The sequence below is a fragment of the Monopterus albus genome, unplaced genomic scaffold (genome assembly GCF_001952655.1).
Source record: "Monopterus albus unplaced genomic scaffold, M_albus_1.0 scaffold37.1, whole genome shotgun sequence".
NCBI lineage: Eukaryota > Metazoa > Chordata > Actinopteri > Synbranchiformes > Synbranchidae > Monopterus > Monopterus albus.
Genome location: NW_018127917.1, coordinates 69,856 through 92,111, shown reverse-complemented (window position 1 = coordinate 92,111; position 22,256 = coordinate 69,856). Strand labels below are relative to the sequence as shown.

The 22,256-nt window shown below is 40.3% G+C and overlaps 2 protein-coding genes across 3 annotated transcripts; one reads left to right on the top strand and one right to left on the bottom strand.

The window, feature by feature from the left end:
• Positions 1 to 1,442: 1,442 nt before the first annotated feature.
• Positions 1,443 to 11,132, bottom strand: erap1b (endoplasmic reticulum aminopeptidase 1b). Its single transcript, XM_020598183.1, has 19 exons — positions 11,006 to 11,132; positions 10,022 to 10,545; positions 9,473 to 9,611; positions 9,109 to 9,243; positions 8,443 to 8,563; positions 7,753 to 7,907; positions 7,369 to 7,482; positions 6,929 to 7,060; positions 6,707 to 6,838; positions 6,204 to 6,287; positions 5,879 to 6,036; positions 5,583 to 5,662; positions 5,228 to 5,411; positions 4,931 to 5,087; positions 4,577 to 4,761; positions 4,274 to 4,435; positions 4,029 to 4,169; positions 3,426 to 3,507; positions 1,443 to 3,217 (listed from the first exon to the last, which is right to left on the bottom strand). Exons 2-19 carry the CDS (start codon positions 10,513 to 10,515, stop codon positions 3,044 to 3,046), a joined length of 2,829 nt encoding a protein of 942 aa, XP_020453839.1. The 5' UTR covers positions 10,516 to 10,545; positions 11,006 to 11,132; the 3' UTR covers positions 1,443 to 3,043.
• A 40-nt stretch (positions 11,133 to 11,172) lies between these two features.
• naaladl1 (N-acetylated alpha-linked acidic dipeptidase like 1) lies at positions 11,173 to 22,226 on the top strand. 2 transcript variants are annotated; one of them, XM_020598185.1, is made up of 20 exons: positions 11,173 to 11,295; positions 12,851 to 12,963; positions 13,288 to 13,460; positions 13,817 to 13,935; positions 14,775 to 14,894; positions 15,405 to 15,594; positions 15,799 to 15,892; positions 15,986 to 16,090; positions 16,306 to 16,391; positions 16,486 to 16,605; positions 16,687 to 16,772; positions 17,219 to 17,282; positions 17,506 to 17,573; positions 17,697 to 17,788; positions 17,875 to 17,968; positions 18,293 to 18,374; positions 18,598 to 18,771; positions 18,942 to 19,029; positions 19,134 to 19,226; positions 19,459 to 22,226. In XM_020598185.1, exons 1-20 carry the CDS (start codon positions 11,191 to 11,193, stop codon positions 19,634 to 19,636), a joined length of 2,244 nt encoding a protein of 747 aa, XP_020453841.1. In that variant the 5' UTR covers positions 11,173 to 11,190; the 3' UTR covers positions 19,637 to 22,226. The 2 variants fall into 2 exon arrangements, with proteins under 2 accessions (XP_020453841.1, XP_020453842.1); XM_020598186.1 differs by lacking the exon at positions 11,173 to 11,295 and having other exon boundaries at positions 12,764 to 12,963.
• The last annotated feature ends 30 nt before the right edge of the window (positions 22,227 to 22,256 follow it).

Genomic DNA, 22,256 nt, shown 5'->3' with positions numbered 1-22,256 from the left:
TTATTCATACTCTCAACATTCCCAGTGTTAGAACTTCTAATGGTATCTGATCTGATCTCTCTTTAGTTTTAATTGTGAATAACACCTATGAGTCACAAATAAATTTGCCTTCATGTCATCTATAACAAAAGGGGGACAGGACTCCCCAAAACATGTTCCAGACACAGTTCTTCCACACGAGTCTGGCACTCTGACCAAATTAGCAAGTTTGCCTCAGGTAAGCTACAGTACAAACAAGTCACTGTGAACAAGTTGTCACTGTTCGTACGCTGTCCGTTTATTTCTCGGAAGGTGGAAATTGTGGCTCTGTGACCAAAGTTTATCACGTGTTCTGATCAGAGATTAGGGTTCATTACCTGGACTCTAATTGTAGCCCCATTTCCTCAATTTTTCATCTGTACTCATAGGGAAACAAAAACTCTACATTAATTTGAGGTGTAGTAAATTACTACTTGAATATGCCCATATATTAAACAAAAGCACAAGAAGACTATAAAAATCGCATCCCTGGTACACAGGAGGTGAGGTCAAAATTCACAAACCTGTGGTCAGTGAGCAATGTTTAAACAGGGCCCAGATCTGTAGACATAGACTAAACAAATAAACAGCACTGTTGCATCGATTTTCAGCAGTAGTAGAGTAATAAGTTTCATCATCAGGAAGTACAAGCAGAAAGACGGGCTACAGAGTCTTACCTTCAATCCAGAGACAGCTCTGCTTAGGTGTAGGACTGTGAGGGCAAACTCACTGGAGCAGAGTGCAATTGCTATTGCGGGTGTGCTGATGAGGGGGCGGTGCATACGTGAGTGTGTACGTGCACAGGAGGGAGCGGATATCTCAGCATATATATAAATTCAGTATATCAGGCCTTAAAACACTTTCAGAAACTGAAGTATTGTTTTCTATACCAACGATGTTCAAGCTAGTTTTTAACTTTCATTCAAGTGTTCCATGTATCAATATATGCTTCCATACAGTATGAATGCATGTGTGTTTTATCAGGTGGACAGTTTGTTTTATTAGTTTGTGCTTAAGGTCCATCAGAGGAATTTATGGCAGCATCAGAAGATTTAAAGTAACAGCTGCCATTCTCCACAAGGCCTCAGCTAAAAGGTTATTCACCTTAGAAACAGGAGCAGCACAGGAAGGGCAATATGACTGTTAACTCAAGTGGGGGAAAACTTGTAGGGTTCATTCATTCATTTGACTTTTTAAAATTAAATTTAGGCATTGTTCTTTTTGTTTAATTTATTGTTTCTCACAGGGGCTCTGACATTAGGGATCAGTGGAGCTTGAATCAGATTTAAAGGAGTACTTCAAGGATTTATTATTCGAAACTGCACATCCATAAACCAGGGGACTAGCTAGGTACAGATTAAAAAGAAAGTAGTCAAAAGTGTGAAATATGTTGAGCTTTATTCCCTAAAACATTTGAAAATTCCAAGCTCCAAAAATACCAAATCCTACATTTCACAGTGACATCATCTGAGGTAATTGCTAGACTTGAAAAATCTCTTCCTGAGCATAAGAGAACGACATTCAACTGCTGCCACGTGACAGATGAAACTAATTCATAAAAACTGAGTTTGCTTTTAAGCCTTTAAATTCAAATACACCTTGAGTAGTTTGGCCTACACTGTGTGTGCGTGTTTATGTGACTGAGCATAGACAAAACAAAAATGAAATCACACCACATATTTGGAAATATAACTTTTACAACTTAATAGCATATGACCTAATGATCAGAGAAGTGAAAAGGTACAATGGTTGCCCTTATACCACTCCCTGGGCTAAACTTAGTATCAGGAAGTAACAGAATACAATACAATTATTGAAAGGCAAATGGAAATTAAGGAAATGTTATCTTTATTAGTTCAAAATTTTATCTAACCAACAAATATTTTCTTTGGGAATAACAGATTTGGTGACTTCTGTGCTACAAAAGAGAGATTTCACATTAGCACAAAAATAAGACATTCAAAGTTCAATAAACAAACATTGGTTTTATAACAAAACATTCCTTATAGTGCATTTTCATGGACTTTTTTCTTTTGCTTTCTCTTTGTTTCCATGGTCATTTAGGAAGCTTTTGTGAATATTCCCACAGTCTGTATCATTTTTACTGAAGGCTGGAGGCAGGAAGAATTGTTTTCACTTCTTCCTTTAAGGAAATATTAAATATGTTATTGTGTGTTTGATTTGTCAGGAGTCATTTGTACATTCTAAAATCTGAGAAAAATCCAGTGTCTGCTGTGTAGTACAACACTGTACAGTAAGTAGGTTATTGCCATCTGCAGTGATACTTCAGCTTCACACAGCAGACAGACTTGCAACACTGCGCTTACCTACAAACATTAAGTTTCAGATAAAAGTTCACCCAACACACATACACACCACAACAAACCCATACAAACACAGAGAGACAGTTCCAACAGCTCTGAGCATAAATGATCAGGTGCCATGTCTGTTGCAGAGCGCTTTCTTTAGAAAGCTACACTACAAAAACGTCTTTTGATAAAACAGTGAACTTCTTTGAACCACAACAGTGAGGAGGAACCATTTCGTCATATTGAACTGGTAGCTATGTGATCTACCATATGACTGAGGTTTGATCGGTTGCCTCCTCAAACCTCTACCATATGGGGGTTCTTTAAGTAAATCTCCAATTACTTAGATCTCTTGACTGAGATGCAAGACAGGGGCAGAGGTGGCACTGTTTTGCAAGTCACAAGTCAGATCAGTGAAGTTTGTGGAAATTAATAATATGCACTGAAATGACACACAGTATCTGAAACTCACTGGTGTTCAATTGTGAAGCTTTTTGAATTTTGTCGTCATGTATACAGTCATCAAATCTGTGATTTTGTCAAGTCTGACTTCAGGAGATGCTGCTCGCATCCACACCTCTAGCAGTTCTGCCTTTAATTCAATTAAATTCAATTCAGTTTTATTTGTATAGTGCCACTTTACAAAGTAAAGTCTAGACCTTACTATCATTTAGCAACATAGTTATTCACACTAGATTTTTTTGTGTCCCCTGGAGCTACAACTCTACATGCATGCCAACTCTGTGACTATGTTTGTCCAGCCAAGCCTGCAGAAGAGGAAGGTTGGTGTCCATCCAGCGGATGTTATCCTCGATTGTCTCATAGGTCTGCTGGATACACCGCATCTCTGAACCCGTCTCCTCGGTCAGGGAGCCAAAAAAGCTTTGCACCTGAGCGCACACACAGGAGAAAGACTTAAATACACAGAATACACAGATTTATCCTCTGAACAAGCTTGCAACAAGCAACAAGTCTCAATATTTTCTATCAAAGCAAATGGTGGAAAATAAAACTACACATCAGTAGGTTTCAACTGGCCATGCTTTTTATCCAAAGTAATAAAAGCCCAGGAGATATAGTGGACACAGCCTTGCTTACCTCATTTAGCATCTCCCTGGTAGAATACTGGTTGGTCACCCCATTCACCATGTATGATAAAGAGTTGGTGCCGAGGTCAAACCTGTGGCATCAGAGCGAACAACGTCAAAAATAATTCAAAGTTCAGACTACTCAAACCTGTTAACATCTTCCTGTAAACTTTAGAAACAGGTGAAGACACAGGGCCACCATATGAGTTTTTTTTTAGAAAGTGCTTTGTAGACAAGGAAGTATGTTACAATCATGAGTCAGTCCTGGCTGACACACAGTCACAAAACATAGGTTATCAGTTTGAATCAACTCTCTGCAGTTTAAAGAAGCTCTCTCCCCTCTTCTTCTCAGCTTTAACCATGACAGCTTGTAGGCAGCATCTGTGGTAGGAGGCAGACTAAATGAAAAAGTATCTAACTAGAAATCATCTGATAAAACTTCGCACAAATTGCAAAACACGACTCTCTCCCTCCCTGATAAAAAGCAAACAAGTACAAATCTGTGATCATATGTCAGGGACACGATGACACGTTTGTTTTAAGTATAGCTCCATTTTGTAAATGAGGCTGATTAAACAGGTGTAGCTTAAAAATGAGTGATGGCCCAACTCACTTCTTGATCAGGGTATGCCAGTTGGCTCGGAGGAAGTCCCAGGCCAGTTTGTAACCATGGGGGTTCTTGCTGACAGTGACGACCACATCTGGGAGGTCCTGGGTTTTCATCACCGCACCATGGAGGCTCTGCTCCATCATCCTGCAGACAGAGAACCAGAGGTAGATAAAGAGCAAGGGAAATTATGATTCCCATTTGTTTAAGGAAGATTTACTGATGTATTGCAGTTTACAAAATATACACACCACTTGAGCTTGTCCTGCAGAGGGCTGACAGCCATGGCAGTCTTCATGCGGCTCCTGACGGACATTTGCAGTGAATGGCGGTACTTCTCAAACAGGAAGTTCCATCCCTCTGGTGTTCGAGCTCCAATCACAAACACAGCCATTGTGATGTCCACAGGGAGGCTAGAAACAGTGAAGACATTCAATTCAGAAACTACTACTGAAAACTGTTTATCTTTACATAGAAATATGCAAAGTACAACTCAGACCACAGGTAGTAGTTGTTTAACTATCACGGTGCTATTTAGAGCTGTGGCCCCCAACCTCATGTTGCCGTTAGAGTCCTTCCACTTGTTAAAGAGCTGGGTGGCTTTGGTCACACAGGGAGTGTAGTTCCTGACGCAGGCAAAAAGCAACAGGTAGCTCCTCAGCACTCGCTCAGACACTGACCCAGAGTCAGCCCACTCCTGCCGATCAATCAGCCGCCGGAATAGATTCACAATGTAACCCTGAGAAACACAAGTGGCCAAGGTATAAAGTTACATGCACCTCAATCAAGAGCTTCAACTAAACTACATCAACTAGTTTCAACTTTAACTGTCACCAATTTTACTGACATACATGGGACACTGTCTGTCCCAAGTGACACACTGCGAATGTTCATCTGCCTTCACCAACCTTCATCTGGTTCTCCAGAGCAGCCATGTCCCTCTTCTCCATTAGTTTGTAGAGAGGTACGAGCTCTCCAAAGCCCTGAGTCACAGCCATGATCTCAGTCTCTTTGGACAGGTACAGAGACAGCTCCAGTGCTGTGTCCAGTCTCACCTTCCCTATACTGCAACATACACCACAGGATGATGTTGATTAGAAGCAACGTCATTCTGTAGTTTTGTCCATTTTGACAATCATTTTATTTCACAGTATTTTCAGTTTGGCTGATGCCAGATAAACACGGGTTCCAGTCTTTAAACAGACCTGACCAGCTGGAAAACGTTGTGGATGAGGCTGGCGCGATCGTTGCTGCTCAGGGCTGTGTGGTTATTTTGCAGTAGTTTGATAATGGACTTCCATCCCTCGCCTGCGTAGTGGACCATGTAGTAGCCACTCATGTCCACATTGAACTTCACCCACTCCACCTCCTCTGGCAGGTACAAGACGTCTGTACGGAGGAGGAGTAAAGACAAATTCTGAAGTGAAGAGGACCTATTTCAATAATGATGAATCATTAAGATCATTTAAATTTTATGTATGTGGATAAACAATAGAGGAAAGAAAGGATAAACAATATTTTTTTTTAAATGAGCCGCATCACAATAAGCAACATACTCACCACTCTTTGTCTTAAGCAGGAAGCGGTGAGTGGTGGCGGAGGCGCTGGTTCTATAGGTCAGTGGGATCTGCCACAGGAATCTAACAACAACCAGTGATAATGTTAAAAAATAAAATTAAAAACCTTAAAACAATGTTAACGATTGGCAAAATAAAATGTGACAAATATTGAAGATGTATATTTAGCAAGTGAAAAGGACGCTGTTCACTAAATGCTTGTTGTAAAATGTCAATCCTTTGTCACCACCTGGTGCTAGACTTGTGTATACTAGTGTTATCTGCCATGGCACATTTTACCCTTCAGTGAGGGAGGGGTCGTCTGTCTTCAGATACCGCTCCTGACTGAGCCTGACCTCCCGACCTCTGACCTCCACAGTGACCAGCGGGAAGCCCTCCTGCAGCGTCCAAGTGTCCATGATGGCTTTGACATCCAGCTCATCATCAGCGTACCATTTCTTTATACAGAATGCACACACAAATATTGAATTTATGTAGTAAACAGCCAAGTATCCTGTACCGTTTATCATACTTGCTGATCTTATTGCCATTATAATTACTGGGGTCTATTTGCTTAGCAAGAGTGTTCTGTTGCACTTTGTTGCTACAAATCATGAGAACTTACAGAACTTCCAGAGGACAGGTGATGTTTGGAGCAGAACTGTTTGTGTTCCATTCGCCCTTCGTCCAGACCATCTGAGTTGCAGATCTGGTGGGGGAATACACACACCATTACCAGAAGTTATAACCGTTTAGATTCTGATGCTTACAGGCAACTTCAGCTAATGGTTGCAAATGTTTTAAACCTGGTAATAAATAAGTAAGACAGGCCATGTTAAGTACTGAGTAAGAATGCAAGATCTAGTGTCACCACATCAACAGACACTTTCTGAAACCGGTCACTTTGACCAGATGTTAACCATTATGCAGCGGCATCTTGGCCAAAAGCATTACTTACATGGCTGGTCCTATTTGCTTAAGCTAACTGATGTTTAGACCTTAAATTTTCAGCACAATTTTCTGACCTCTGAGTGACCACCTCACTAAAATAGATTGATGTTATAATTTAAACAGCATAACAGTGAACAAAAGTATTGTCTATGATGTAAATGTGCCATCAACACCCACATTGGTCAGGCTCTCCCACAGGTGGCTGTTGACAGTGTTTTGGTAGCTGTAGCGCTTGAGGTATCGGATGATGCCTATCTCAAACGCCTCTGGAGTCAGGAAGTCCCGCAACATATTCAGAATACATGCTCCCTAAAAGAAAATAGGCATCTAAATACTTTCTGTTGCGTGATTAAATACTTCAAGTGATAACTGCTGGTCCTTTGACAGAGTGAAGCTGACCTTGTCGTATGACACATCATCAAACATCTCCTGGATCTGTGTGGGGTTTTCCACGGGGGTAGAAACTGGGTGGGAGGAGCTGAGGGAGTCCACCTCCATGGCCTCAAAGCATTTTCCCAAGAAGAAGTCATCCTGGGAGGAAGAGAGGGGAAGGAGGACGCCCATAACAACATTTTAACATGTTTTACAATAATACACCCACTGTAATGTCTAAAAATACTGTAAAGGCTGATGACATCACAGTTACTCAGATAATGTACAATACTATACTACATTGTAACATTAATAACTTTATTGTTATGGAAGTAAATAATTTCTGAATTTAACCAGGAGAGAGTATGAAGGAGAAAAAGCTGTGCTGTACTGTACAGCAGACATGGAAGTGAAAGGATCGGGCTGATTTGTCTGCTCTGACCACTAAGATACAAGTCAGCTCTCACCACGTGCAGGTCTGGGTAGGTAATGTCGAGAGAAATAAACTCCATGAACTTGGCGAAACCCTCATTGAGCCAAAGGTCATTCCACCACTCCATTGTCACCAGGTTCCCAAACCACTGGATAAGCAGGAGAACACATAGGAACAGCTTATGGTACAAGGATATGATGTAATTAACAAATGCTACTTAAAATGTTTGGGCCTGTTAAGCTGCACTGTCGACACTGTAGACTCCCAGCTTCAATTAACCCATAAAAAAAATCACACAATTCTTCCTCACAATGTTGATTTTGTACAGAAAGGAGAACCACAACAACATACTCCAGTTTTTTTATGCTTCATCTTTTAGCTACTATTGATGGACAAAAACAGGTGCAGGTGCCGCTACCTGGTGTGCGAGCTCATGGGCAATGACCTTGGTGATACCCAGTTTGTCTGAAGCTGAGGATCTGTCCGGGTCAAAAAGGAGGCCGGTCTCTCTGTAGGTGGTCAGCCCCCAGTTCTCCATGGCACCTGACTGAAAGTCAGGGATAGCAGCCAGGTCTGCAAAGAGCAACATCAAGCACATAGATACAGCGAAAGATGATACCGGTACATGCTGGTCCAAATATTGCCTGTTTTTAAAATAACTTTGCTTTCTTAAAGGTTCTCTTTTCATTCCAAATTAAAGAAATGTTTTAACTAGTCCAGGCACAGAACACTAGCACACTAAAATGCTTCAACCTAAATTTACATACACATGCTGTAAAGTAAAAGTGATGTCACTAAGCCTTAGACCTGATTTATCCTGCCTGCCATCACAAGGATGTGACATACTTGTGATGCAAATCGCAGCTTCCACAGACAAATGAAAGCTCACACACACTACTTTCAGTGGTTAATAAAGGTAAAGTGGTAGCCACAGATGATGAATCTTTTTTGCAGCATTATGTTGCCAGTTCTTTTCAAAACTGATTACAGCAACACCATTTTGTATAATGCAACATAAATCTCTTGGTAAGTCAAAACAGCATAAAATCACATACTGAAGCTACTGATATTCAGGTACAATAATGTAGTAACACATATTTCTACTGACCCTGTTTGGGAAGTGGGTAAGGAATATCAAAGTAATCATCATAGAAGTCCAACAACTTGACAGCAGCATCTAGTGCAAAGGATGTCTGGTCGATTTTCTCAGGTACAGCGTAGACGGAAATCTGATGGGAATCACAGCAAAGAAAAAGCTTTTCTGTATTAACGTTAAGGGATATGGTCAGTCATTTTCTACATTAACATCATTTTCAACACTCCCTATAAAGAGACTAACACCAACTAAACCTCTATTCCTGGTTAATATCTCCAACCTGGATCAGCTTGTTCATCTGCGCCATAAACCTCTGTTGTTTAACAGCACATCAGTGAAACACACCACTGCACCGTTTCTTCATTACGAAACACAAGACCCACATATCTGTTAACAATGTTGCCCCAAAAGCCCCAAACAACCATTTTACAGCAAAGAAAACAAGAGTAAATGGAGGTCTGTGGCACAGACAAATAAGCTAATCCAGGTTGGAGACTGACAGACAGTAACTGTGAGTAGAGGCAGTTCACTGCTGGTTTTAGTTTCTGCATGTGGAGTGTTGAAAATACTATTAATAAAGTAATGTAGTATAACTGACCTTATCCAGCAACTACTAGTCAAACATCTCTCCAAAACAGTTAAAAGGTTTCAAATATCTCTAAGAGAAGTAATCCTCACCTTGACGCCGTGCTGCGTGGTCTTGCTCACAGACAGGAAGTCAGACACAATGTAGGCCACCAGGTAAGTGCTCATCTTTACAGTGGTATCAAAGTGATCCTCAAGCAAACCGCCTGGCAACTCCACTGTTTTAACCTGTGAAACAAAGGTGTGTAGTGAGACTAATGGAGAAAAGAAAGTAGAGGTCAACAGGTACATTACAGACACAATACAGTGAGTTGGTATCTTTAATCGCAAGACTGTGTAGTGTATTTCATTATTAAAGTCTGACAGCAACAATGAAGGCAGATCTCTGTGTTTATTAGTAATAATTTCTCCTTTATACTTATAACAAAGTCCACTGATATTCGTGCATCATGTGTACCTTAGGCATGTTGGATATGGCTATGTGGCGCGGCTCTCGTATAATCTGTATGGTGAAGTTGGCTTTGAAGGCAGGTTCATCAAAGCAGGGGAAGGCTCCACGAGCAAAGGTCGCTTCAAACTGCGTGGATGCCAAGGAGCTAAGAATGTAAATAAGTACAGTAATAGTGAAATAAAAGTAGTTTCATACTTAACATAAAATGCTGTCAGAAGACCAAACTAAACTTAAAGCTGCTCTATGTAGCATCTTGAATGTCAATTTGTTATTGCCAACTTTGTTCTATTTGTAATTAACATAACCAGTGAGACACTTTTCAAGACGGCTTTCCTATACTTCCAGTACTGATGGTACAGCTGTTTCTCAGGTAATTATGTTGTCATCCATTCACATGCATTTGTAAAATGTCACCAATCTTGATACTCATGCTCTTTGATCACTGTATTTATTTGAATGGCTCAAAATTTATGTGGTAATGATTTGATGATGGTGAACTGCTACATACACACAGCACCTTAAATAAAATGGAATAAATAAGTTTAATGGTCTTACCGGACCTCCCCGCTGCTGGTGCGGTAGCTGCTCTTGTAGAAACCATGGAAGCTGTCAGACAGATTGGCAGCAAACTCCAGCTGAACTTCATACTTCCTACCTTTGATCAACACTGAGTCTGACAGCAAGCCAAGCTGATGGAAACGAGGATACTCCAACACCCCAAGAGGTCTCACGCCTTCAGGTGCCAGGAGCAGTGCATTGGATATCTGCATCTGCTTGGCATGGAGAATGATGGTGTCAGTGTCTTCGTGCACATCTAGCAGGATACGCACAACACCAGTGAAGTCAAGGGTGGTCAGATTGGGGTGGATGGTCAGGTCATAGTGAAGTGGCGATACAGTTTTGGGAAGTCGCATGCGGTCCCAGGGGAACACCTGGCCGTTGGTGGCAATGGGGACATCTTGGGCTTGGCCTTGATTTGGTAGCTGTGCTCCTGAAGAGGGAGAAAGGGAAGCGAACAGCAGCAGCAGCAGGAGAGGAGCCACTGACATGGTGACGTCTGAAGCAGGAAATGCTCTCACCTGTAGTACAAATATCATACAAATGCATGATTGTATTCAGAAATACTATAGCTTGATTGTGCATTTTCTGGTTTAATTTTATTTTGAGCACACATCTTATCTCCCAAGTTCTTGAGGACAAAGATAATTATTAGGGAACAACCAGGTCTAAGTTAACAGCCCATTGAGACACTAACTAGCATCATTTCTTCGTCAGTGTCATATTTTTAATACATCTCATGTTTATAAAAAGAAACACATTGATAGCTGCATATTTAATCAAACTACTGCTGCAACACAGAAGCCTAAATAAGAAAATAAACCCTATGGTGACCTGACGAAAACATACTTTCGATATTTCCATCCATTCGTGGTCTCAAAACCTTAACTATATACATAAAACTGAGACGTTATGATGCTTTTATTTTCCGTTCTTAACATTAGTCAGCTGTGTACTGTATTTCATAATATTTCAACTTACCGTGTTGTCTTCTGCACGCAGTTCTATCAGAAATAATTCAGGAGTGAAAGTGAAACATTAAGCAGTAGGAAGTGCATGCTGGGAGAAACAAGGGGGAACGTTGTCCACTGTGACACATATCGGCTGTGGTCATTTCAGTGCATCATCAATACTTCCAGCTGTGGTGATATGATTGTGAATTAGAGATGGTAAAATTTAACTACGTATTTTTACGTCTGCAGAAGACAGTCCCGGAAGTAAGAGTAAAATTTAACTACGTATTTTTACGTCTGCAGAAGACAGTCCCGGAAGTACCATTACTGTAGGCTATCACTCCATCATGGTTACACTTGGACAGCAAAGCAGGAGCGACAATGTACTGAGACAGGAAATAGAACGAAACATCCACTGTGACCAGGAAGTTCCGTGTTGTCATGAGATGTAATAATATATGCCATTGATTTAAAAAGCCGTAGTTTCTGTTTCTGAGATCCAGTTCGTTCTGACCGCTCGCACACACTTAAATACATTTTAATGAACTAACTAAAATTAATCGAATTTTTACAAAACCGGAATTTATTGGAAAAATAAATGAATTAACCCATCTGACCCATCTTCGGGTCAGCTTATCACGTATCAAACGTATTTACTGACTAACCGCACACAGACAACCACACCCTCCCACAAATATGGGCAATTTAGAGTCGCCAGTTAACCTAAGCTGCATGTCTTTGGACTGTGGGAGGAAGCTGGACTAACCGGAGAGAACCCACACAGGCACAGGGAAAACACATAAACCCCGCACAGAAAGACACTGGGTCTGCCCGGGCTCAAACCTGGAACCTTCTTGCCGTGTGCCACCATGCTACCCCAGAAATAAACTATTGATAGTGTTAAAAATGAATAAATCAGTCAAATAATTATTAGGCATTAATGTGTTAGGCTTTAATGTGTTAGTAATGTAGTTTAGTAAGATTCAAAGCCTGCTCTAGTCTGCTTTGCTTCAAGGTTAGAAGACAATGTTGATTCTGATAAGTGTACCTTGACACCAATTGTTTTCTTGTATTAATCTCGTGTTAGATTTATGTCTGAATGATTGTTTTAGTTACGCACCACGTAACAACATTCACACACATCAAGCTACCTCATTTTGTTATGACTAGGTAATACGCAACTGCTCCAAGCCTGTGGAGCTCTAGATAAGAGATGGAGTCTGCTGGACGGACTTCATCTGTGTAAGGGGTTAACCCAAATCTTATAAATGTATTAGGCTCTGTGTTTCCGGGATCTTCTGCTCTCTTCTCCAACAGCTTGTCTGAAGGAGGAACAACCCAGATTGTGCTCTGTAATCTTTATTCATTTTTTTTTTTTTTAAATAAACCAGCACTAAAATCAAGAAAGACGGACTCCTTCCTTACTCAGATCTGTCCAATATAAGAACTGGGGTATAACAATAGCAAAAAATAAACAAAATGATTTTAAACTCCCTCACACATTCAGAAAGGGATAAAGTCCATCCCATCTGCAAACATTAATAAGTAAACTTTACAACGAGCATGCCTCTTTTTATGGGAGGTCACTTCAGCAGCTTCACTGGCACTGCAGTCATCATCAGTGGGATCAGGTGTAATGGTTTTCTCTTACATAAACCTGGGTTCATAAGCAATACTCACTTAAGAAAAAAGGGCTGACCTTTAGAGAAAGCACAATATCAGGCACAAGACTCAACGCAAAGAGGAGGTGAACTATTTTAAAGAGGAGCTCATTCCAGGGAAGAGAATGATCAAGCAGGTGTTGATTGGGGTTCTGTGTGCTGCTGCTGTACTGACTGTTGGTATCCTAATCGGGCACTTTGGTATCACTAAGAGCAGCAACTCGGCACCGTCCTGGGTGCAGGATGTGGTGAAGGATGTGGATGAGAGCTTCATCAAGACGTTCCTGTCTGCTGTGGACAACATCCAGATTGAGAAAAACCTGTGGTGAGTTGATGATGAAACTGTGGTTCTGTCAGCCATTTATTACCAAAGATACAAGGAGGTTTATTCGGTTTTCACATTGAAGTCTCTCAGTTTAAAGGAATTAAGGATAATTTGCATCTTTATGAGGTCTAGTTGGATTGGTTTAATATCACAAGGTTCTTTCCATTACTATAATGCATTCTTAAAGTATTTTTTAATAGTAGAGACACAGTTCAACGGGTTTCATGATCTCTTTGTGTTTTCTCAAGGAAGCAATTTTAGTACAATAGATAACACACTGTATTACCGAATCCAGTTTTTCTTTATCCTTGAATTCCTTCTCAGGGAGTTGACCAAAGTACCACACATGGCCACCACACGTGGAGACGAGCAGACGGTGCAGATTATGCTAAAGAGATGGCAGGACCCTGAAACCGGTCTGGACCAGGCCTGGAGAGAGGAGTACATGGTGTACCTGTCCTTCCCTGACCCCAAAAACCCCAATAAAGTCACTGTAGGTGAGTCAACAGGTTGGTGTGTTGAAATAAGAATGGGGTGATCATGTTCTTGTGCACTGACAGCTGCAGTAAAACTGTATTATATTATCTGTAACATCTGCATGATTATCCCAGGAAAGCCAGACTCCTTAACCCCGCCTCATATTTCCCATCATGCTGCAACAACACCAACTTATTCAGAAATAATATTACATTCCATATTCAAGCCAACTTCCTACAAAAACTGAAGATAATCTAATTGAATCTGAAAGATTTTAATAAAATTTTCATGATGTCTAACACTGAGGAGGTTATTCTGCCAGGTTCAATTGCATGTATTTGGTAACAGCCCAGTCACAGTGAGTTTTTACTTTCAGTGAGCCCGTCTGATACTGTGCTGCACACTGTCAGAGAAAAAGAGAAGCTTTCAGCAGACCAAAATGACACCGAGGTGGTTCAGCCATATGCTGCATACTCTCCTGCTGGACACCCAAAGGTAAAAAGCTACATCGCTATGTATCCTTAACTGTAAAGTTTGTCCTCTACAGGGGTCTGTATTACATAGCACCAAGCAGAGATGACCAAGGCATGACTGAAGAGAAAAAATGTAGAAATCATAAAATACCTATATAATATCTTACTTTCACTTTCAAATATTCCACAGAATATCTATAATAACCACACACCTGTTACCTTTGAGACCCCTTTTCTTAATTTCTCTGATTGACTCAAGACCAGGGTCAGGACCTGCTGTGAACTATGGTTTAGTGGTGGTACACTAAAAGTAAAACTGTACAAAGTGAAAACCTTAAAAAGAAAAGGGGGAAAACATAAAAGAACAGTAACTTGGATTTAAAATTTCTTAGCTGTTTCACACTTGGGTAAAAGCCACATTTATTTCTGGTGCCACACAATGTATTTCCCAACTTATATGACATCTTCAAGGCTAAAACCTTTTGAAAATCTTATCGAGTAGTGGTGCAGTTACAATTTATGGTCTAGTCTGAGTTCATAAACCAATAGGAGCCCATCTGAGCTGCAATGAAACAGGAGGCTGCTACAAGGAAATAAATCCAGAGTCTTTTGCTTGCATTTTATTTGAAATATCAGATAAGAACAATAGTCTAGTGAAAGGACTCGCAATGGGTAAAGTGTTGATTTGGGGAGGAATTGTTGAAGATCTTTTAGAATCTTAAAAAGGACAATCTATATATTTTTTATAAACATATGTCATAAAGAGATTTTTTAAAAATCACCAAGTCCTGGCACAGGCCCACTGGGTCATTTCTTGAGTTGCTGCTGTTAACAGAGTGTTGACATTTCTGATGGTTTTAGGGGAAACTGGTTTATGCCAATCAGGGGAAACCCAGTGATTATAAGCTGTTGAACCAGACTGTGGATCTCAGGGGAACCATCGCTATCACCAGATATGGTGGAGCAGGAAGAGCAGATAAAGTAAGTTACTAACTACTTTCATTAGTGTCTGACTTCTAGACTCTTATCAAAGAATACATAACTATGTGTTATATATAGTATAACATATATATACATTAGAATCTTAATAAATGATGCAATGGTAGATTTTGATGAAAGAGGTTTACACATCTTTAATATATTTACTTATTCAAGTATAAGTGAAGCACTGACTTTGCGACTCTTTATATTGTACAAATCAGCAATCAGCATTAGGATTTAATACCACGCCTTGAATCCTGTTCTACTGTCTATCAGCTAATGATAATTATCCAACAAAATTCAAATGACACTGAAAGTCAACACCGTGAAAAAAGACCATAAAGGCAAATATGAAGCAATTAAAAAGTTTGGGCAAGCGTGCAGGTCACATGTTCATTGTCAGTGTTGTCACTGTCAGTGGTTAGCAAAGCTACTAAGGTGCGATACCTGCTACATACTGGTGAAAAGACAGATGTGTAGAGTAATACTTCTATTTATCAAATTCCACAGGCCATCAATGCAGCACCCTATGGCGTCATTGGCGTGCTTGTCTACACAGACCCTTTGGACATCAACGATGGTCGGATGTCAGAAACTGACACGTATCCTCACTCCTGGTACATGCCACCCTCAGGTGTGGAGAGAGGTTCCTTTACCAGTCAGTTTGGAGACTTACGCACACCCTACCTGGCTGCCAAAGGTAACCAGCAATTTGTATAGTGCAAATGGTTTCAATGTTATTGTGTAGTGTACTACTGCTGCACTTTGGCCTCAGTACTATCAGGGGGGTAGAGTGGGGTGGGTTTATACAACAGCTACAAATGGTTATGCATAAAGATAAAACCAGGTCACTTTTGTATTTCTCTATAAATTGTTTAGAAACTGATGATTCATTATTTTACAGAGGAAACCTACCGAATTCCAGTGGAGAACATTACAGGGATCCCTCCCATTCCAATTCAGCCAATTGGATTTGAAGATGCCTACAAATTAATCTGGTCTGTAAATAGATAATTTTGCTTGTAGAATTGCCACAACCTAAAACAGTTAGTTATGAGCTAATTCTAGTTTTTTTATTTTGGTCATTTCAGTGAACTGGGTGGAGAGGCAGCTCCAGCTGCATGGCAGGGAGCATTCAACTGTACCTACAACTTTGGTGGCCCGGGGTTCAAACAAACATCTGTTTTCAACAACAGGTAGTCAACTGGCAGACAAATTCAGGCATTAGCTGCACTGAAATCTTAGCTACGGGTAACTCACACTGACCAATGCAACTATTTTAGCAAAATAACTGAAAGGAGTGACTGCAATCTACTCAAAATGAGATGAAGTAGTGCAGTGGGAAGTTTGTTTCTCTAGCTGACTCTCTTTCTTGTTGCTTCATACTTGTAAAGTTGAACTTCTGTTCCAGTGATGTTAAGCTGGACATCTTCAACTATGAAAAGTTGAAGAACTCCTCAAATGTGATGGGAGTTATCAGAGGGAGTGTTGAGCCAGGTGAGTCTGGTGCCTAAGTCCAAATCAGTGATTGTAAGTCATGTGTTTTCAGTTTGCGAGTAATTTGTGGCTGCCCGTGTGCATATCTCCACAGACAGGTATGTGATCTATGGGAACCACAGAGACAGCTGGGTTTATGGTGCTATCGACCCAAGCAGTGGGACATCAGTCATGCTGGAATTGACCAGGGTGTTGGGCATGATGGTCAAGCAGGGTGAGGAGAGTCAGAGTGCTTTCTGATTGTATTCTATATGCTGTTGGATAAAAATCTCATCTCTGTCCCTCCATGTTGCAGGCAAATGGAGGCCTCGCAGGTCTATTATTTTTGGAAGCTGGGGAGCAGAGGAGTTCGGTCTTATTGGATCGACAGAATACACAGAGGTGATTTGCAATTAATCCACAAGATTAGACATAATGCCAAGTGAATAAATGTGTACATTAATACAGTTATAAATTGTTTTAAAAGCATAACTACAGAGGTTTTGAAACACCAGTTTTCACTTTACAAATCAAAAGATGAATTCATAAGAAAAGACAAGAAAAAAAGCATTGTTGCTCAGTTTATATACTCAGGAGTTTGTTTCCTGTTCATTTCTTGTTTCTTGGTTTGGTATGACCGGTATCTTGTGATGGCTAATGTTATCTAATGTTAGCTAACATTAACAAACTTGAGATGAATAGTCCTGTACTGTATAACACGCGTTATTAAATCATTTACTGAGCTGATGACCCTTCTCTATTTTACTACTAGTTTCCAGGACATATTAAACATTGCTTGAATACACAGTTACAGTGGTAAAACTGAACTTGAGCTTGTCTTTTCCCAGCAATACTACACCAAGCTCAGTGAACGCACCGTTGCTTACATCAATGTGGACATAGCTGTTTTTGGTAAGAAGCTGCACCTACACTACCTTCCAGGAGTAAATAACAATATTTGATGGCCTGTAATGGCGTCAGTGTTGGCCTCATCTGAACAGATGCAGCCTTTGTACTGTAGGTGCACAAATGATCACAAACTTCCTAAACTACATGGTTTGGGAAAAAAATGGAAAATGAAGAATTTGTAATAATGATGCTAATGCAAAGCATTTGTTCATCTACCACTCTTCAGCCAATGCCACCCTGAGAGCTTCAGGGATGCCATCAGTACAGAATGTCATCTTCACAGCAGCAAAACAGGTGAGCTCATTAAAAATGACCTCAGGTCAGCTGAGGTGTTTTCCTCTAACATTTTAACTTGAATAAAACTATTATCCCCACACCACCAAGACCCTTTCACATCATGGTATAATTGTTCTTCAGGTCAGTGCACCTGGACTGGACTCCAAGTCTGTGTATGACAACTGGATACAGTATTCCAACAGGACAAGCCCAGCCCATGGAATCATTCCTGGGTAATGAGCTATGGTTACTCCTCAGAAGTTTTAGGACCACCATGCCCTTAATGAAACATGCTTTATTTGTTGTCTTCTTTTGACAGGGTGGGATCTATGACAGGTGCAGGAAGTGATTACGCTGCCTTTGTGCATTACCTGGGAATCACTTCCATTGATATTTCATACACATATGACAGGGTATGAAAGACTTTCTCATAAACACACCATTTAACATGCAGGGAAACATCTGGGAAAAGACTCCACCTGAACATGTTAACATGCAGGGAAACATCTGGGAAAAGTGGCCAGAAACATGAACATGCCAGCCTTAAATACTGCTGAAAACATTGTAAACTATGGCTTCAGAGCTTTTTAGCCTAATGGTAATATTCTCCTAAGAAAGTGTATATTGTAATACTTACACCTGTATATGCTGCATATTTCAAGAGAAATCAGAATTGAACTGAACTATCTCAGTCACATACTGTAACTCCAGTCATACGGATATTTTTCTTTTCATAGAGTAAAACGAATGCTCGAATTTACCCTGCATACCACACAGCATATGACTCCTTTGACTATGCCTCAAAGTTCATTGATCCAGGTGAGCAGTGTCACCTTCTTTGTTATCAGATATCGTATCTTTTTAAATTGATGTAATGGCAGCTATAAATCTGTGTGTTTTATTTTATGTTATACCATTTGATATATTTGAACAAAAAGCCTTGTATTTCTCAGCCAACAGCTTCTGTTGACAAATGAAAAGACCACAAACAATTTTCCTAACAATAGTATATAACATTTTATTCTCCCACCTCTTTTTTCAGGGTTCTTCAGCCACCAGGCCGTTGCCAGGACAGCAGGCAACATCTTGATCCGACTGGCCGACAGCCTGGTGTTGCCAATAAACTGCAGTGACTATGCTGAGAGTCTGGAGGACTACCTCAAGACTGCAGTAGATCTATATCAACATCAGCTTCAAGCTAAGCATATATCCATGGGTAAACACAACACAGGAGATGCTTCAGTGTCTCTGACTTGAACTTTGGTGTTAACAATGCTCTTTGTAGCAGGAAAAACCTGAAGGCATAATAATAAACTGAGGCTACACCTCAGACTTACCAGTCACAGGGCTTTAGAGAAGGCAAACCTGATCTGTGTCTTGTTTCAGAACCACTAAAACGTGCAGTGGCCAGCTTCCGCAGTGCAGCTGCTCATTTGGACCAGGTGATTCGCACTACAGACCTGGCAAATGAAATGTAAGTGCACACACACACAGGAAAAACATATCTCCTTTGTCATATACATACCAATAAATTCCAATTACCCCCCTCTTTCTTCCTCTGTGTATGTTTTTTCTTAGACCGCTGAAGGTCAGAGGGATCAACGACCAGCTCATGTTACTGGACCGAGCTTTCTTGGACCCTCTGGCTTTCCAAGATAAATATGGATACAGGTATATACTGTAGATGCATACAGGTATACAGAAAATGATTGCCAGAATTAAGTCGCAGGCAAAACTGAGTTAATATGTCATCTGTGGTTTGCTATGGGCACTGTACTCTGTCTTAAACCCCTGATCTCATGCCGTGTTAGGGTTAGTAACAGCAATTATTTGTGTCATTGTGACTTAGCACATTTCTGTTGATTTTTCATTGTTACATCAATCTTCTCTGTGTGTTACACAGGCATGTTTTGTGGGCCTCAAGCAGTGCCGGCAAGCCAACCTTCCCAGGTCTGGCTGATGCCTATGCCAACGCCCAGTCATCAGACCAGGCTAGTGACTGGGACAAAGTGCACGATCACCTGTCAGTCCTGAGCCAGGCCATTGAGGGCGCTGCCCACACACTGGTTGATGTCATATAGACAAAGAGGAGGACGGAGGAAGACGCTGAACTTGCTCAGGGATTTTTTTTTTTTTTAAAGACAGCAATCTGCTGCCATGATATGACTATTTATAGGTAAATTAAGTGAGGGTATTTGGGAATCAGCAAACAAAGACCATCACCAAACAATAACATAAATTAACTCTTCTATCTTTGGCACAAGATTAAAATATTTATGTGTGAAGCACTTCAATTTATTTTTTTTTTACACATACACCAACAGTCAAAATTTGCTTTCACTTACACAGATTAAAAGTTTATAATCTAAATTTGAAACTTTTCTGCAGGTTACTAATCTTTATGGGAAACATTTGAAAGGTCTAATTTTTCTCATTATGACAGCTTTAGGATATTAAAATTTAAAGGTCAAACACTGAACATTTTGCTTCAACAATCAATTAGGGAGAATGACGTGCTAGTTTTAAAAACAATAGGTGTGTACCAATACTATGTCATGTGACAGGAGCATTAAGCAGCGGTACCTCCGAGCACTTTATTACTGTATGTGATTATAAGCAAGTAACAAAGCTACAAAGATGTCAAATTATCTGTACCTAATCTGCAGGTAAACAAACCTTTTAAAATATCTATTTAATATGTCAAGGTCTTCAGTTGAAAGCATTTCTCAAAAACAGAAAATGCACCTCACCAAAAATATGCATGTACTTTAAGGAGCTCAGTCGCATGCAGTTGCAGGTTCAAGTACTACTAGACTTGGATTTTGAGCTGCAATTCCAGAATCTGCCAACTGGGGTCAGAAAAGACTTAGAGACCGTCTTACAAGCCAGGTCAGGATTTGGGAAGTGTTGCTTTCACAAAAGAGGAGTGTCAGTAGAGGCTAGAAACCTGGTCAAATTAGCCATTTTACAAATTCACATTATGGGGAGAGAGATGGGAAAAAACCATTAAAACTCATTCTTGTACTACATGGGTTCGTCTCTTTGGCTTTGTTCATGTTCAGGCTCTCCTGCCTTTCCTATCTGCCTAGGCTGCATAAATGGCAAATAAAAATCTTGATAGGTCTTGTAAACACAGGTCTCTCAGGGTCTGCTGGCTTTATCCAGCCCCTTCCACTCTGTTTAACATTTACAGCATTAGGCACCCATCAGAGCCCTTGGAGCCACTGTTGAAACAACTTAGGGGTAGCACTGGTGTGTAAATGTGTGCTTGTATAGGTTGGTGGCTGAGACACATTGGTGGATTGATTGTTTTAAAATGGTTATTCTACCTTAAACAAGATGGGTTCCTTTAGTTCTTAAAATGTGGCTCAAGTGGAATTTAATGCCATTTAGCTGCATTTTCTGTGTTTACAATATGTATTCAAAGCAATAAGAGGAAAACTGCATTTAGGGGAGAGAAACAGAAGATGAGATGAAGTAACTGCCAGGAACATAATGAACATGCAGTGTGTAGTTGTATAATCAGCTGACAAATAAAATAAATAGCATTTATAGTAATATGAGCTGTTTTTGTTAAATTTTGTTTCTATGTTTCTATGTTACACAACATATACAGTAACCCCATTAAGTAGAAGCCACTGAATCTTCAGGATCAAGCCATAATCCTTTTTCTTTTATTTATTTAATCTCACCTTAAGCAAATTCTTTTGACATTTTGACCAGTGTATTGCAGATCTGACTGGCTGTTCTGCTGGTGAGATATACTGTATATACGTATATAGTTCCTCACTATTTTTAGCTAGTGTATTTACAGAGTATAGATTTTCTTTTTCAGCAGTGCCACACTTGACATTCACAGCTTGACATTAGCATTTGCAGAACAACCAAAAACTGTCTGTTTCTGGCCACTGAGCAGTTTCAGTGGTGTAGTAAAAGAGGGGGGAACCACATCATAACTTCTCTCAAGCCTATTTGCCTACAGTCTGTAAGAATGCCAATCTAAGTGAATTTCTCTTTTTGTGACTATTATTCAGCTGCCTTCTTCGTTGTATGTCATTATGTGCGGTCTCTAGTGACACGGCTCTGACATTATGACAATTTGTTTTAACCAAAACATCCATTCACTACTAGAAAACACAAATTATTCTAGATGTCTGTCAAAAACAGTAGACACAGGTGGCACTAGTCAGTCGCAGAGTTTATTTTTTTTTAAATATACATAGACATTTAACCCCATATTAAATACCCCACCACCCCTCCCTCCCTTCCTCCTCCCATTTCACCTCTCACTCTCGGTTCTCTGCTTTCACCGTTCCCCCTCCAGAGAGAAAGCTCGTCCGGCTGGAAAACACACTCTACTTTGTGCAGCGTATTGCTTATTAAGACATTTGCGAAAACATAAATTAAAAATACTAAAGCTTCCCCCCCCTTTTCATCTCCAATGTCACACTGTTCTGCACAAAATCTAAAAAAATAATTTTTAAAAAAAGAAAGCAGCACAGTGTCCCTCAGTCTGACTACATTAAATGAACTAGATTCACAACATGGTATGACCGTCCTGGCTTGAAGTCTACACAGTGGTTTGCATCATAAATGAAATGGTAGGAAGAGAAAATTCATTCTTCAACAGATGTCCTGAGTTTGGTCAAATCATGTTGGCATGTGTGTGTGTTGTGCAAATCATGTGTTGGTGTGTGTGTG

Excerpts from the sequence above, each read along its gene's own strand:
- naaladl1 (XM_020598185.1), top strand. The coding sequence starts at position 11,191 with ATGGTAAAATTTAACTACGTATTTTTACGTCTGCAGAAGACAGTCCCG. Across the intron at positions 11,296-12,850 it reads TGCAGAAGACAGTCCCGGAA|AGCAGCAACTCGGCACCGTC; the intron begins GTACCATTACTG and ends GGTATCACTAAG. Across the intron at positions 14,895-15,404 it reads GAGCAGGAAGAGCAGATAAA|GCCATCAATGCAGCACCCTA; the intron begins GTAAGTTACTAA and ends CAAATTCCACAG.
- erap1b (XM_020598183.1), bottom strand. The coding sequence starts at position 10,515 with ATGTCAGTGGCTCCTCTCCTGCTGCTGCTGCTGTTCGCTTCCCTTTCT. Across the intron at positions 5,663-5,878 it reads GACCCCTCCCTCACTGAAGG|ATTCCTGTGGCAGATCCCAC; the intron begins GTAAAATGTGCC and ends GGTTGTTGTTAG. Across the intron at positions 5,412-5,582 it reads CCTGCTTAAGACAAAGAGTG|ACGTCTTGTACCTGCCAGAG; the intron begins GTGAGTATGTTG and ends TCCTCCGTACAG.